Source organism: Telopea speciosissima, chromosome 2 (assembly GCF_018873765.1).
Source record: "Telopea speciosissima isolate NSW1024214 ecotype Mountain lineage chromosome 2, Tspe_v1, whole genome shotgun sequence".
Taxonomy (NCBI): domain Eukaryota; kingdom Viridiplantae; phylum Streptophyta; class Magnoliopsida; order Proteales; family Proteaceae; genus Telopea; species Telopea speciosissima.
This window is the reverse complement of record NC_057917.1, coordinates 79,511,548-79,527,956: the sequence shown is the minus strand read 5'-3', so window position 1 is coordinate 79,527,956 and position 16,409 is coordinate 79,511,548. Positions and strand designations below refer to the sequence as shown.

Here is a 16,409-nt window from a genome sequence, read left to right as displayed (position 1 = left end):
CCATTGGATTGGACTTAGTATGGCCCCATCAAACCCTTCGTTTGTAGGTGGCATAGGGCACAAAATTGTTTTTTGTGAGAAAATCAGTGTTGTGTCTGGGTGTGTACCTGCGTCTAAACACAGCCCAACACAAATAGACCGATGCTGCCCCCTGAAAAGTCAGAAAGGACCAAGGGCAGCGCCGGTCTATTCACGTTGGGCTGTGTTTGGGCGCAGGTATGCCCAGGCACAACACCGGTTAGTATTAATTTTCCCTTGCATTTTTGTTTAACTATTTACCACAATAGTGGATATCCAGTTTTTAATCGCTCGAGTCTGTTGTAGTAGTCCTTCCAGGAAAAAATTTGGCTACAACCCATGTTCCTGCTACCCCCAATCGTAGGTGCAAACTTGGAATAATCCCTTTCACTTTTGAAAGACATGGTTGGAGAGACAAGTTCTAGATAACAAGAAAAAGAGCTAAGACAGTTGAAAGACATGGATCAAGAGCACAACTTTGGGATCTTTGTCCTCTCTAGCTTCCTGCCTGTCCCAATTCCCCCAGTGCCTGTGCCCAAACACTTTGCCCAAGTGGGATTCAACCCCCTTATTACAAGCACTGGGGAACTGGAGGAGATAATTTTCGCCTAACACATTAGAGTTCAGCCTAAAAGAACTATACTGTGTCGCATGCGATGGGATTTTTTTTTTTTTTTTGGTAAAGATGATGGGATAAATCTATTTTTGAAGAGATGATGATAGTAAGGAATATCACTTTATTGCAAAAGAAGGGAAAATATATACATACAATAAAAAAACGGAAGCCCTAAAAGCACTACATCGGCTTCATGGGCATACCCCAGAGAGGCACTAAAGGGCTCCTAGAAAATAAGAAAGGTATACCTCGACCAGCTATGCATAGGCTAAATCTGACAGGACTTAGCCTGAACGGTTGACACCCCTAACATGTATGTTCCCATCCAATTGTATCGCTATGCCTATACTCCCTATTGCGTTACAAAGGAGCCCAATGCGTGGGACCAATGATTCAAAAGACAGAATTGGGGATCGAATCGGTACTAAAAACCCAAGCTATAGAATCAACCATTGTATCTAAAAACTCAACGATTCTAGGGTTTTGGAAGACAAATCGAACAATTGGACCGATCTAATTCTTAATGTCTAACTTCTCTTTTGTCAAACTTGAATGTAAATTGATTCTTTCGATTGTAGCTATCAGAACTTACTTGTTTGGTTGATTCGCAACAGTGTAATTCTGTGCTGTTAAGTCTGATCCATATGCTCTGATTAAGCTTATCACTACATGGATCTATGATTCTACTGTTAATATCTATCAGTTTTTGTTACCGTTTAAGACGGGGGTTCATGAAGAAGGTAATTCCAGTAGCTGGTAGGCTTGCTAGGAAAGCTCAACTACAAAAGTGGTGTGCGCCTGCGCCTGTTGATACTGATGTAAACACGTACCGTGAACATAATTGACATGGCGCCCAAACAGGGCATCGAAAGAGGACTGGGTGCAAGACCACAACCACCATGGCGTCTAGACAACTCAATGTATTAAACGGGGCCTGGACACAAGACGGCGACAACACAGCATCTAAGTACCCCGCATAGACGCGACCAAGGCGCCTGTGCGTCTCCAAGGGCCTGGAAAATTATGGTTGTAAATGATCAATAAACAAAACACTATTAAATGCTCATCAGTTGATTTCATTTCCACACAGCTGCAAAGCTTGATCAGACAAGTTCAAGACAGTAAAATAAACCACAAGGACCAGACTCACAGAACCAGAGCAAGGTTACAGGGTGAGAGTACACTCAAGACATAATGATTTCACAGTTTCTGAAGCTAAACTAGGAAAGACAGGGCTTTAAGTACATGTGGACAACAAAAACCACAGCTGTCAAGAAAATTACACCATCCAAAAGAATTTAGTTCTTTCTTTTTTTCAAAAGTGCTTTAAAAGTCCACTAAACATAAAAGTTTTGGCATTTTTGTTACATCACTTTTTTGCTTTAATGTAGGTCACAGGAAATAATAAAACAATCTAGGCTTATGTATTGATGCAATCCATGCCTTGAACAATCTTTAGATTAGCTAAACAAATTGGGAGAAATTTAAAAAAAAATGTCATCATTAGATGGTTTATTGGCAGATAGCAGCAGAGCATAATTTACATGCTTGTTTGCTATGAATGCCAAGAGAAGAAGAGAATTTACACAACACAATGGGCTTGAAATGAACATAGATACCTGACTAATTCAAGTTATCTATTTCTGTTTCTTTTCCTGTTATATTCCTCCATTGCAGTGGTGGATGATGCCATTACTGTAAGTGTCCTTGCGCTTAAGGTTAACCCGATTTAAACCCCATATACGAATTGTACGGTCATCACTTGCAGATGCCAACATGTGGGGATCTGCGGGATTCCAGCTAACACAGTTAACAGCTCCAGAATGTCCAGGCAATGCCTCCAGGAGTTCCCCAGTCCCTCTATGCCATACATAGACCTGTTGATAGTAGCAAGGTACCAATTATCAACGAAGTCTACTACTTGCATCTCAGATGTGTATAATTATAGAAATGAGAACACCCAAGGGGAAGAAGGAATAGGTGGAAAGAACAGGAAATGTATGGTTGGTTCTTAAAAATGCATTAATGACAAATAAAATGCACTTTCTTTTTCCTATTTTATTTTGTATTTTTTCCGGGTAAACGAAATGAGTATTAAAAGCATTATAGAAATGAAGGATCCACTTCAGGGGATGGAAATAACTGGAAAGAACCTAACATTGCTTCCCCACAAACAGTCCAAATAGGTGGGACATTCCCACCATCATCATCATTACTTGATTCATAACCAGTGCAATACTAGTTATCCAGGCACATACAACTACTGTAAGTTTTCATCACAAACGTTGAAGTAGAAACAGAAGGACCCACCATGTTTTATGGTTAAATGCCCATATACAGGCACACAAGCAATCCATCTGAATGAATTTTTTTTTTCTTTTTTATGAAGCTCCAGATATACTTGAATAAAATGCAACCACATCAGTGGTTCAGGTTTGTTGAGGTCTGTTTGTCAAACACCAACACCAATGACTACATCGAAGTTACTAGTACAGTATAAAAGCAGTATATCATGATATGCAACTATGCAAATAGTCAAGTTGTTTTATGCATCTGTAATTTGCTGCAAGATTTAAGCTTGTAAGATACATTGTTATCTATCCCAAAAAAAAAAAAAGGAAACTTGTAAGATGGAACACAGTATTTTTCTAACTTTTAATGTATAAAAAAACGCAAGATTCCCATCCATTGGACCTTAAGGAAGGTATAGACAACTAGCATACTGGATACACTAGAAACAATATGGGCGTATAACAGCCCCCAACAGGTTCCAGTTAGGAGTACCGACAAATGAACATATGTAATAATTCAAACCTGTAATATTTAACATCATTTCAGACGTTCAATTTTTTTATTTTGGCATGTCAAATGATTATAATCATAGCATCAGTGTGTTTCCAAGGAGACTTCAAAGACCAGTCAGATTCTCTGCATGTTTAATATGCATTTTATTCAACTAGAGAACTTGAGGTTGGTCCATGCTCAGATGGGGGGGGGGGGGTTATGCTCGTGATGATAAATTAACTGAATAGATTTACAGTGGGTGATTTCAATCAAAATTCTTAGGAGTATATGCTTGAAACCCAAGAATGCACAAAAAATGAGCATACGAAAAAAATCCATACCTGTGAATCTTCACTTCCACTGGCAATGAAGGCTTGGTCAAAGCCACCAAAGCAAGACCTAATGACAAATCGAGTACGTTTGTGACCTTTATATTTGGAGACAAGTTTAATATCACCATCTATGCTCCACAGATGGATTTCTTGGTTAAGAAGATTAACCAGCAAGAACTTATTGTCCCTTGATAATGAGAATGAAGTAACTGTTTGATCCTCTTCAATCAGTCTATCACCTTTTGCTTCCCTGTCAAGCAGAAGTATCGCATTTTCCCGACACATGGTAATAATCCTCTTCCCATCGTTTGTGAGAGCCATGTCTGAGATTTTCAGTGTCCGCTGCCCTTTCCAACACTCTAGCTCCTTCCCATCCAAATCCCACATACAAATACTCTTGTCCGTCATGCCAGAGAACACCCGTTTCCCATCAGGAAGCCATCCACAGGAGATCAAACCAACACCAGCTTTCTCATAAATATGGAGACATTCACCAGAACTGACATCCCAACGTCTGATAGCCTCCTCTATTCCACAAGTGAGGAGCTGCCGGTCATCAGGGCTCCAAGAAACAGTCAGCACAGGTTTCTGGTGGCCAGTTAGTGTGTGCTTCAAGGAGACTCCACCATCCTCATTAACCTATGATATTGTATTTCTTAGAATAAAGGGTACAGATATTATTGGGTGAAACTAAATGGAGGAGAATAACAAGATATAGAAGCATAACACCACATAGAGGTTTCAACACCCATGTTGAAACATTATAAACCAAAAAAACTGAAATATACAATCACTAACTAAAGAGACAAAGCCTGTTGTATGGAGACACAGAAGACCCACCAAGGATATTTAGTCCATAATTCAGACTGATAAGAACAGTTCAACCATCTGATCAACACGCATTGTTTAGGATAGTGGATAAGAAATCATTCAAGGAATAAACCTTCCTCGGACGATTTCTGACACGGGAACACATTTTGTGGTCTGGTAGCCCAGGGTTACTTTTCTGGAAGGTGGAAAAAGATGCACCCGGCTTTCTTTTCAAACATAGTAAGAGATGGCAAGCCAACATTCATTTCATAAATTAAACAAGTGGACTTCCAGGTAGGCTACATGCACAATTTCTCATTCCATGTCAATTCTACATACCACACCATGTACTGGACTACTATATTACTACTGACAGGCTTATAGCATTTCAAATAAGAAGGGGGCAGAAAAAGGATGATGTGAAAAAGACATGCTATACAGCAAACTTGAAGTGGGGACAGAGAAATGCAAAAGTGTGTTAGTCCAGACATCTTAGTAGCCAAGCCCATGTAATATTTAATTGAATACTTCTAGCCTGAAAATATGTTTAGCCTGGAAATTGATTATCTATAGATCCTGAAATATTATACTTAATTATTCCCAAGATATGTAACCTCAAGTCATCCATCGGCTACAGAAATGGAACATTTACTTGAAATTTTTATAGGACAATCATACGACCGCCTATGAAGTGTGGGGCGGAATATTGAGCAGTTAAGAAGCATCATATAGATAAACTCAATGTAGCGGAGGTGAGGATGTTGACATGGATGAGTGGCAAAACTAGGAAGGAGAAAGTAAGGAATGATCATATTAGAGCTAATTTGGGAGTAGCTCTGATACATAATAAGCTACAAGAAAATTGTTTGAGGTGGCATGGCCATGTTCAATGGAGGCCTTTGGATGCTCCAGTACGGAGGAGTGGTTTTATTCAGATTGAAGGAACAAAAGAGCCAGGGGCAGACCTAAAATGACCTTAGGAGAAGTGGTGTGTGGTGAGGAAAGACATGCATAGCTTAGGCCTTGTACCAAGTATGACCTCGAATAGAGCTGATTGGAGGGCAAGGATCCATGTAGCCGACCCCATTTAGTTGGGATAAGGCTGAGTTGTTGTTGTTTGTTGTTGTCTGGTCCTATTATACATTATTTTGCTATAAAGTTCCCGTTATCAGAAAAGAAAAATAAAAAGAACTACTAGTTTGGTTTAGATTTGGATTCATAAATATTAATCATAAAGACATTTAAGTATCATAACAATAAAAAAAATTAACATAGCCATGAACTAAAAGTCCAGCTTAGCTTTCCTTCCAATATATTTTTTCTTACCCGCAAACCAACAAAAACTACCATTCTTGCGTCACATTATTTTCTTGCAAAGTAATACGTCCCCGGGATTTAAATCACCAAGGGCATATTTGAGAGAACTTCTGGTGCCCAAACTATGTGTGAAAGGCAGAAGTTATATGAGTTAAACATTCTAAACAAAATAATTCCATGGGACCCATGCTTGAGTCGGAAAAGATGGGGAAGCTGGATCCTAGAGAACTCCATAAGCACCAGAGAAGCTCCCCAAAAAATGAACCAAATAGTAGATGAATTTTAACTTTGGTAATAACAGTTCTTTTTTCTTAAAAGGAAAAAAATAACTGCTACATTGGATAAGTTAAAATAAATGCAGTGAACTCTGTTCTAACAAAAAGAAGAAACATACATGGAAGGAGAAAAGAGATACTGGATAGAAAAGTTCCATATCAAAATTCAGAAGCAAGAATACCTCCCATATGATTGCTGATCGATCAATAGATGAAGAAGCTAAGTATTTTCCATTATGCGAAAATTGCAAATACCAGACTTCATCACGGTGGGCTTGCAAAACCTGTTCCATGTAGTGAATCAATAAAGACTCAGATCAATGACACCAACTTATTCAAAGAAACTAATTCCCTTGACAAAAATGTTAACTACAAAATGCCATTGTTCTCAACTGTCGACAAACAAAATTGCATTCTTGAGTGCACCAAAACTTTGCAATATTTGTGCATTCAGCTAGGCAACTGGAAGATCCTAGTAAGATCTTTTCAGTTGACAAACTTTACACAAACAGAGCTCAAAGCATACAGAGCTCTGAAAATTAAAATAAAGCTCCCGAGGAGAAAAAGCTGTTTTTCCAAACAATAAAATTTGAATTGATATTTAAGTATATACAGTGGAATATGAAAAGGGCTAAGGCTTATGGGTATAATTTAGCTAGATACAATAAGAAAATAGACAATACATATCAACTGGTCAGTTCTACTGTCCCTTTTAAAGAAACTCAGCCATCTCAGACCAACAAACTTCTGGGAGAAGAAACCCAATGAACCATCAGAGAGCCAATATGGTCAAATGCTTTTGGGTATCCAGCCACTGATAATCACAAGTTAACAGCTTCTCTCCTTCCACAACCCAAATATATAATGAAGCAATAAGGTCCCATAAGAGTTGCACTCTTAGACTGAAGGCATTCAGGACCTAAAGCCACAATAGAAGAAATTCTTCAACTGCATTTAAAGAGACTCAACTGTCATGGAATCAGGTTCACAATCTGAACCAAATGGAGTATCAGCTACAACATTGAAGAAATCTAAAGAACCTACCCATGGGCTGCACTAGGTCACATTAGTTATGTAACTTATGTTTGAGTTAATGATCATATTTGACCAGAATAGATGGAGTTTTCCGAAAAAACGTGCTAGTGGAGGAAGACCTCCTAGGGATAAGAGACATAGGGCTGAAGAGAGAGCCAAAAAAGGATCTTTCGACCTCTTTGCAATAGGGTTCTTTTTGGTGGTTTCAACCTTATTTTATTTTATTATTATTCCGATTTCAACCAGTCATAGGGGTATTTTGATGGTTAAAGTCCATGAATTTACTCCTAGCAAGCGAAAGCTTGCTTCGACAGTCACCTCTATTGAGCAGCTCAGCTCAAGAAACCAACTGTCGGAGAGGTTGTGGAGTTCATGGGTAATCCACGTGCCACCATTGTAATCATACGGCCCACCATTTTTAAGGTTTAAACTTTGGCTGAAATTTACCAGACTGATTGAAGGTGATGTGGACAACATGCCCACAAAATTTCAGCACCTAATAAACTGCCATGTAGCAAATATGCCACTGTCAACGGAGGACTTCCTTAAATCACCATGTATGGGAAATTTTTGGTTTTTTCCCTATTAAAATTTGTTTGGATAGCTGGCATCTGGTAAGCGAGAATATTAGGATTTAGATTTCTCCCTGGAGTCCTAGTTGAAGTGGGATAGATTTAGCAGGAGGTGTCAAAAGTTACACCTCGATCTGCTTCAGCTCCCTCTAGCTGAAGCTTTTCTTAGCCGTGGGCTTTTGTATTTTCCCCCTTTGGGGGCCTTTCTTTCTTTGTTAATGAATTATTTTATTCACCCAAAAAAAAACATGAAAGATCTACAGCCCACTGGCCCCACTCAATTGAAATGAGCCACCAAATTTTACATGAGGTCAATCTGGAGAATTCCCCATCTGTCCAAAATTAAGAACAACCAAACCATTCCTCCATATGAAGGAAGTACGAACAACCATGGAAACCATTGCATCACTCCGGTGCCGGATACCTTTTTCCTATGTATATATAACATGTCCAAATATTTTCAGTCAATGGTTCTTTAAGAATTCTTAAGGTGAAGATATTAGAGTTTTATTTTTAACTGTTTCCATGAGTTATTTCTCCATTGTTTGTGGAACGGGCTATGATCTCATTAATCTGTGCTTCAAATTCATACTATTTGCTGAAGGATGTTACATGGAGCTACCTTCTATTCAGGGTGTAGGATTCTAGCAGGGAGCATTTGACAAATCATAGCTACTACATGGAGAGGGAGATCTACAGCTGCGATAAGTTCTAGTTTATTTTATTATTTATCAATTCTATTGTTGAAGCCTGCTGTTTTAACTTCTGGAGAATCTGGATAGCAGAGTAAACAAGAATGAAACCTAGATAGGGTTAAGGGACCCTTTCTATACTTTGATAAATGACAGAAAATTTTACCAAAAAAGGAAAGAAAAATTGTAATTGTATACGAGTAACATGATTAGATAAGGCCCGGGTACAGATAAGCTCTGTCCACCCAAACTTGTCTAATTCATCAACCAAAAAATTGGCAGAAACAATCCTCCATTGAGATGAAATATTTCTGGGGGCACTAAGAGATCTGGCCCTTATAATGAAATGGACACATCTTCAAGGCCCACCATCTCTTAATTTCATCCATCCAATGATTAAAGTAGAATCTCCTTCAACTAAAGAGTCAGTCAGCCCATATCAATACCACTCTTTGACCCCCAATTCCCAGGATCAAAAAACCTCCAGCTCTGCAGAAAACAAGAACAGTAGGACCTGAACACCAGCAATATATAGGCCGGAAATGGCTCCAAAAACACCTGGGAGGTCCACCATGTATTGAGTTTTTGCCTTCACATTTTCAACAGTCAATATAGACTGGTATAGTTTTCCTTCAACCAGTTCTAAAAGGTTTAAGTCTCCACATGAAAACAAAAATGGATTGGACTGAAATTTATTACACAAGTGGAAAATGATGTGGACAACACCTTAAAATGTGTGCCAGCAGAAGAGCTGCTGTGGCATATATTTGTACCATCAGGAGAAGCTACTCCTGATGAGCCGTTTAGGATACCTTTGCCGTTAGTAATAGTATATATTCAAACTGATTTTCTGACGTTCTCTTCTTTTACTGGCTGCTACAATTTATTAGTCATAGTTTGGTGGCTTTATTGCTTGCAGTCAACATTATTATTCTTTTCTTTTAAGTTCGATGAAATGAAAAATGCAACATTGATGAAGAAAATGAGTCAAAAGGCATAATGATAGAAATAGCACCCTTAAATGGAAGGAGGCAATCAAAGAAAAACATAAAGCAAAGGGAAGCACCAATATACCAAATGAGCACATTTCAACAAGGACAAAACTCTCTTACTACATCTTCCTTGGCTTAAGAATTAGCAAAATAAAGGATACAAGACATCAACCCTCAACAATTTTCTCCAGAGAAGTTTAATATGGTCATGGAAGTTGAATCAGAGCTGGTTGAGTTTGCTAGTACAATGGCAGATACTTGCTCAGAATCTGATGAGAGAGAGTATGAAAAAGGCTATTGTTATGGCCAGTAACCAGCCTCATAGTACAAGAGGAGAGTTGGATGAAAAGACTACATCTGAGAGAACTTCGAGGAGGTGCTGAAATTATCGGGATTGAGATATGAAAAACATTGGCCTCTTGAACATCAAGAAAAATAAAGTAATGCCTACATGTCATTTTCTGGTTGTAGCAACTCTACCTACATGTGTCAGACACCAACATAAGCATCCACTCTATGATATACTTCAGGTCTTTTCCTCTTTATGAAAACATGACAGAGAGGGGGGGAAAGAGAGAGAGCTTTCCCATAGAAGGAAAACACATTATATTTAGTAAAGGGAAGAGGAAACATGATCGAGGTATAAAGTATCCATACGTATCCAGTTCTGGCCTTAGGAAACCATAACAACATGAGATACCTAATGGAAAATCAAAATGGCCTGTGTACCAAATTTTATTGTTCTGTATTAGTCAATACGACCATATACAGGTTGATACAGCTACATAACCACATTACCTAGACACTACAAACATTCTTGTAAAATGAGTCAGGGTGTTTTGTGCGCTGTTGAGTTCAAGGATCTTTCGCTGAAAGGAAAGGGAAAATAAAAAGAAGAAACAGGGCAGGAGATAGAGAGAAAGAAAAGAGAAAGATTTGCAGGATAAAAATGATAGAACATACCTAGAGAGAGAGATGTTTGATGGAAGCCTGGAGCTCACCGCTACGGTTGTCAAGCAGGAGTTGCCACTGCTACTCCCACCAACCAACCTCTTTCGACTCAAACGGAACAAGCAATCACATGGAGAAGTCGAAAAAGGGAAAGGAGTTGCCTGCCAATCTCCAGGGTCTATTGATATGGAAACAGACCCCTGCTAGGAACCACTATTTTGGAATCTTCAAATGGGATATTATTTTCAAGTATTCCAACCATTTCTAAACTTGGTTCTTTGTGTTCAGCTCTATACAAAATGAAAACACCCCACACCCCCAAAAAAATTTCTATTTGCAAAATTAATATGTAATAATTAGAGAAAATTGTCTTTACATGCCCCTCCTAAACAGTCCACCATTGTGAGCCACGTGGACAGATGATATGGTCATTCCGACAGTTAGAATGAGAGGACATGGTCCGGATTAGAAATGCGTAAAATTTCTCAGCCTAATTCAGTCAAATACCCTCCCATGTATTGGCATGCATCCCATGTATGTCTATGCATGCCTACGATAAGCTTACCAACACCATGCACTCCCGTAGTCTTGCATTTTCAAAGTTCTATTTTGCCACATGGAAAACTCCCATTAGGTTGAAACTTGACATGTGGGTTGGGGGTATAAGAGGGTACCTGTCCACAAAAACTGGGTCCCATCTGATTTGCCATGTGCTAACTTTTTTGGGCTGTATAAGTAAAGCTTCCTAAGCAGACCATGTAAGAATCCTTTACCCAAATAATTAATAATTGTATAGTATGTTCATACTCTTACATATTAATAGGTATAAATATTGTACTTGAAATTGAGGATTTAAATTTAAAAAAAAAAAGGCTGCAGAAGGAATTTGAATCCTTCCGAGTTATAGCAACATGCTTTAGTGAGATATCCTTATTTATTGTTTATTTATGGTGTATTATGCTTAAGCACTACATTTGCATGTATCTATGTGCATTGTAAGCGTATCCAGCATCTCTTATTGTATCTCTGATACTTCTCTTAAAACTAGCTTCCTGATTTGCTGCTCAATATCGATACTCGATGCCTTGAACATAATTACAGTCGTATCGAAGTGATTTCTTATAGGAAGAACATAACTATTATATCATAATTGTACATGTTAACATACAGCGTTTTTATGTTTTCCACGTCAACCAGCATCACATGTCCACACCCCTGTCATGTAGTTCTCTTCCTATTCCTTTTCTTCTATTCTTCTGTTCATGTGTATTTCTCCATCTGCTTGCACTAGTACATTTATTAGCAGAGTGGATGGTATTTTGGGGTCAAATGGTATATCTATCATGTTTGACAGGATAACTCTCCTCTGTGCTGGTTTAAGAGGAAGTCGTGCTGTGGCCAATCAATGCATTGTATTATTTTGGCAGAGTTCTTCTTCATTCAGGTTTAGGAGGAAGTAGTGCTGTGATTTGTGACTTTACCCTTTATGGCTCCCTTATCTGTCTTTTAGCTTTTCAAGGAATTTCTCATCCCTTGTTCTTTGTTCCCCCCCCCCCCCCCCTTCCCTTTCTTGTATTCTGATTTTTCATTTCAAAAATGTTTTACCAAATGAGAGAGATAGAGGGGGATTTAAGGACTTGACTAATTATGTAAACACCACAGAAATTCAACTTCAACAACCAATGCTTCAACCACGGATACTCAAGTCTCTTGAAATTCTAATGAGCTAAGTGGGCAGCCAAGTAAGTCGAGTCAACGCATAGTTAATTAAGTATAGAAAATATCAAAAAAATATAGAAGTTTACTACTACAGACAGTTGTAAACCCGAAAATCAAGTGAATACTTAACAAGTTGAAGCAGTAAATTATATGGCCAAGTCAAAGCACAGATCTAACCAGAACTGTGATTATTTTATGAAAGATCAAGGAATAATTGATTTCCTTATCATCCCAGGGGACCTAAGCAAGTTCATGGAAATACCAGCTAAGTTAAGTCAATAATTCATTCACAGCTATCCAGTGACCACTTAACCATTAAGTTAGGTAAACCTTTTTGCTTAAAGTACCAAGGACCTTCAGATATTTCCTTTTAGAAACATAATTATCTCATTTGACAGAATCACCCTGATTAACAACACTTGTCAGAGGCTTCAACCCTTTATTATTACATTTCATACACTATGACCATTTATATTTTTGTTAGGTATACCATATTCCTTTTCAACCACAGTGGTGGAATCAAATGAAAGTCGGATCCAAGTTTACATTCATTTGCACTGCTAATTTCAGCTTTCAATAGCATATGTGAACTAAAACCTCAAGATTCGAATATTTTACCTTTTACCATTTAACCAATGATATGAAATAGAAATTTGCAATTTACTGAATGTGGACCAAAGAAAAACTTTATTTGCACATTCTTGCAATGAGGAATAACTGAAAGAAATTCAATTAGGTACAAGAAAACCATCTGTAAAGATAAAATTTGGAAATAATTAGCATCGGATAGTTTACAGGGTATTGACATAGAAAAAAAGGTATTAAAGAGCCTTTTCAAATCACAATGACTTTGTAAGATCAAGACCATTGATATCCACAGCAATTGCATAGCAAATTGTTACCAGTCACCAGACCACTCAAGCCAGGAAAAACAGCGCATAGTCATAACTCATAAAAGCTAAAATAGAACAGATAAGTAGCAAACAACCTCGCATCTAAAATAGATTCCTAACCTGTAATGTACGAGAAGGAATCTGATCCTTTCCACACTGATGATCAGAGTACAATGACAATGCACTATCCAGAGAATTGTGAAACACACAAGCTTCTCGTTGCACACTAAGGGCCTGCTCAACTAAATGTTCTAACCTTCTTTCAGGTACCATAACTGTTGGGGGAAGCAATTTCTGCAATTTCTCCAAAAGCTTTGATCGTGAGTTTGCACTCACAATATCTTGACTGGAAAGTCCAAGTAATAAGCGGCGAGAAGGAGACACAATGCAGGCAGAGAGGTCATGCACTCGGCTTGTATTAATGCAAAGAGGCGCAATCTCAGTCCTTAATGTCATTAAAGCATCCATTATTTTATCCTTTTCCAAAAACTCAAAGAATTTCTGCTCCAATATTAAGAAAGATGCTGACTTCACAACTGTTTCATCTGAGAGACCAATTTTATGCAATGTGGCCACACTTTCATCCCAATTTCCACTAAGCACTTGTTGCCTAAGTAAGTTAACCACAGAGGAATGCAAAGGTATACCTGACTCTTGCTCTAGAAGAGCCCCACTCTTTTCATAACCAAGGGTATACAAGGCTTTGGTTATGATCCTGACAAATTCTACTCTTTTAATAACTCCTTTAGTACCAACCATCTCTTCGTCCCCTTGGGAAGGTAGAGGCCGAGCCATCGAGTCTCCCAAAGAGCCAGTAAGGGGCTCTGAAAGAAGCGAATAGTTCAAGAGGCTCCTCAATTCTCCCGAGGACGCTTTCACACGTTTTGTGGGTGGTTCATCATCCTCTACACCTCCCATGAAATGCCCAACTCAGCCCATATATATTCAATCCAAGAAAAGGTCAAAGACTATAATGAAGGAATAACCAATTATTGCTTCCAATGCCTCTTGGTGAATCACAAATCTGTATTAAAAGGATCAAAATACCTGCATCACATATTCAAAGGAAAAGATTATAAATAGAAACCAAATGTAGGCAGTAAAAGCATGTAGCCTACTTCAGAAACCTTGCAAAATTCCAATTACCCATGATAAAACAAAATTACAAAATGATATCAGCAAAGGGGGTTGGGGTGAGAGAAAGATGCATCAAAGTTATGCACTTAAATCGAAATGTGGCAGCTTGACCAAATGTGCCATTTATAACTCGGGCATTACAAAGATTAGTGTCATCTAGCTCTTCATATAAAGAGTTAGCCCAATCAGACAAACATTTAACGGTGATTTCTTAGGATAAATAAATAAATAAATAAAGGAACAATCCCAGTACCACTGATCAAGTGACATGGCTAAAACAAACAACTACAAAACTAAGATGAGAACAACGCTCATAAATAATTATTAATCTAAACCGACTTTTGCAGATTTAGATAGCAATGGTGGTACTGATATGCAGTCTCTGAAGTTTCATGTAGCATTGGACCATAGCTAGTTGTAGCAGTTTAATTTAGTGACTACCTTTTACAGATGGGCAAGGAACTGTAAACACCCACTTCATCAAAAGCAAATATCATTTCCTAAAAAGCTAATGCATAATAGCCTTTTGCAGTTGTTTTTAAAGGAAATAAATGCAATTGAAGTGAAACAGGCCACCTAAATGATGATGACGATGGTAAGTAAAATTATAACTTCCAGTTATCCCAAAAAAAAAATCTATGTTTAACAGCAACAAGTTGTCAACTAAAGCGAGCTTGTAATGATGATAACTTCCAAAGATGAAATTCATCTGATTACATTAAGAAGAGGAACAAGTAAGAAAACCCATCATAAAACCCCAAAGAAAGAGGAATCAAAACAAATGAAGAAATAGAAACCAGACCCCAACAACGCCACAGTAAAATATTTAAAACAATAACCATCAATCAGGAGCAGATTGCTAACCTGCAAATAAAACCCTGGATCTAACCCCAACAAAACAACCCAACACCAGAATCTAGCAAGAATTACAGTAACTCCACATGGAAAAGACAATCGGCTATAGGAAACCCAGCAAGCTATTTTTATGTCGGCGCCGATTTAGGTCAAAAGGGCTGAAAACCCAGTTCAGAAAACCATCAGAAACTCATAGAAAATGCACAAGGCTGAGTAAGATATAGACCAAACCCTCAAAGAAGCCTTCGTTTTTCTTCTTGTGTATGTGCACTTATATTGATTTAGTTTTTGTATTTGAAATAAAAAGTAAAAAAGGGGTGGAAACAGAGAAGTAGAGCAACAGAGAGATATGGAAATAAATGATGCCCAAAAACAAATAGGCTTTCATACCCATGTGAAAGAGGGTAATGAGATTGTTTTTTATCACATAAGAGAGAGAAGGGAAAGGTGGAGTGTATGGGCAAAGGACACAGATGTCTTGCCGTGCAGGAAACCAACTCAAACGGCAATAAGAGAATTAGATAAAGATTAAACTTGAGAGGAGAAAAGAGATCCTAAAGTCTTTTGCTTTGTTCTCCCAAATAAAAGAAGGTACATTAGAATAGGTTTATCAGGTTATCCCAAAATCCATGGTCTTGGTCTTATTCCTTCCAAGTATTTTTCCATCTTTCGGATTGTCTAAATGACACCTCTAAATAGTGTATTTTAAATTAAATATTTTTTATTAAATTTTAATTGCCTCTTATCTTATTTCCAAAAGTTCTTTAATATAACGATCTAAGAGAAAGGTGTTCGTACACAAGAGATTCTCTCATTAACCCCATCAAATAAATGGTGTAGAGGCTTTTATGTCATTTCGAATTGGCATTTATGTCAATTTGACTGCATTTATTGTAGACCGTCCACATGGAAGCATGAAAACTTCTGCCCAAAAATATGTTCAAAATGATGTCATTATGTCATTATCAAAAGGTGTTATTGTTGTGCACTTTTTTTTAGTACGCATGTGAAATGATATTGTTACCCTCATTCAAAGAAAAATATCGATGTCATACCGAAAGGGCAAACAAATAAAATTATAAATTATTTGACATCTTGAAAAGATCTTTTAACCAAGGATCTCTTTATTCGGGTAGGCCATGGGCACTCTATTAATCTTTGAACTGGTCCTTGAATTCTACCAGATCTTCCTCCTTCTTTTGCCCAATTTCCCATCCCTTTCAATGCACCTAACAGTGGGATCTTTATCACCTCCAGTTTGCTGACCGGCCCAGTTCCCCAGTTCCTGTAACAAAGGGGGGCTGAAATGACCTCTCTACCCATGCCCAAACACCCTGCCCGGGTGGAGTCCACCATCCCCCTATTAGAGGAACTGGGGAACTGGGCCGGTCAGCAAACTGGAGGTGATAAT

The 16,409-nt window shown here is 38.1% G+C and overlaps 1 protein-coding gene across 4 annotated transcripts; it reads right to left on the bottom strand.

Annotated features, from left to right (window-relative positions):
• Positions 1–2,032: 2,032 nt before the first annotated feature.
• On the bottom strand, positions 2,033–15,328 carry LOC122649587 (WD repeat-containing protein 26 homolog). 4 transcript variants are annotated; one of them, XM_043842795.1, is made up of 6 exons: positions 15,008–15,223; positions 13,127–14,053; positions 6,335–6,436; positions 3,760–4,389; positions 3,640–3,658; positions 2,954–3,089 (listed from the first exon to the last, which is right to left on the bottom strand). In XM_043842795.1, exons 2-6 carry the CDS (start codon positions 13,922–13,924, stop codon positions 3,064–3,066), a joined length of 1,575 nt encoding a protein of 524 aa, XP_043698730.1. In that variant the 5' UTR covers positions 13,925–14,053; positions 15,008–15,223; the 3' UTR covers positions 2,954–3,063. The 4 variants fall into 4 exon arrangements, with proteins under 4 accessions (XP_043698727.1, XP_043698726.1, XP_043698728.1 ...); XM_043842792.1 differs by lacking the exons at positions 2,954–3,089; positions 3,640–3,658; positions 15,008–15,223 and adding exons at positions 2,033–2,511; positions 15,230–15,328; XM_043842791.1 differs by lacking the exons at positions 2,954–3,089; positions 3,640–3,658 and adding an exon at positions 2,033–2,511.
• Positions 15,329–16,409: the final 1,081 nt, after the last annotated feature.

Coding starts and splice junctions, on each gene's coding strand:
- LOC122649587 (XM_043842792.1), bottom strand. CDS start 13,924: ATGGGAGGTGTAGAGGATGATGAACCACCCACAAAACGTGTGAAAGCG. Junction 6,437..13,126: donor TTCCTTCTCGTACATTACAG/GTTAGGAATCTA, acceptor TACATGGAACAG/GTTTTGCAAGCCCACCGTGA. Junction 2,512..3,759: donor GTGGAAGTGAAGATTCACAG/GTATGGATTTTT, acceptor TACTATCAACAG/GTCTATGTATGGCATAGAGG.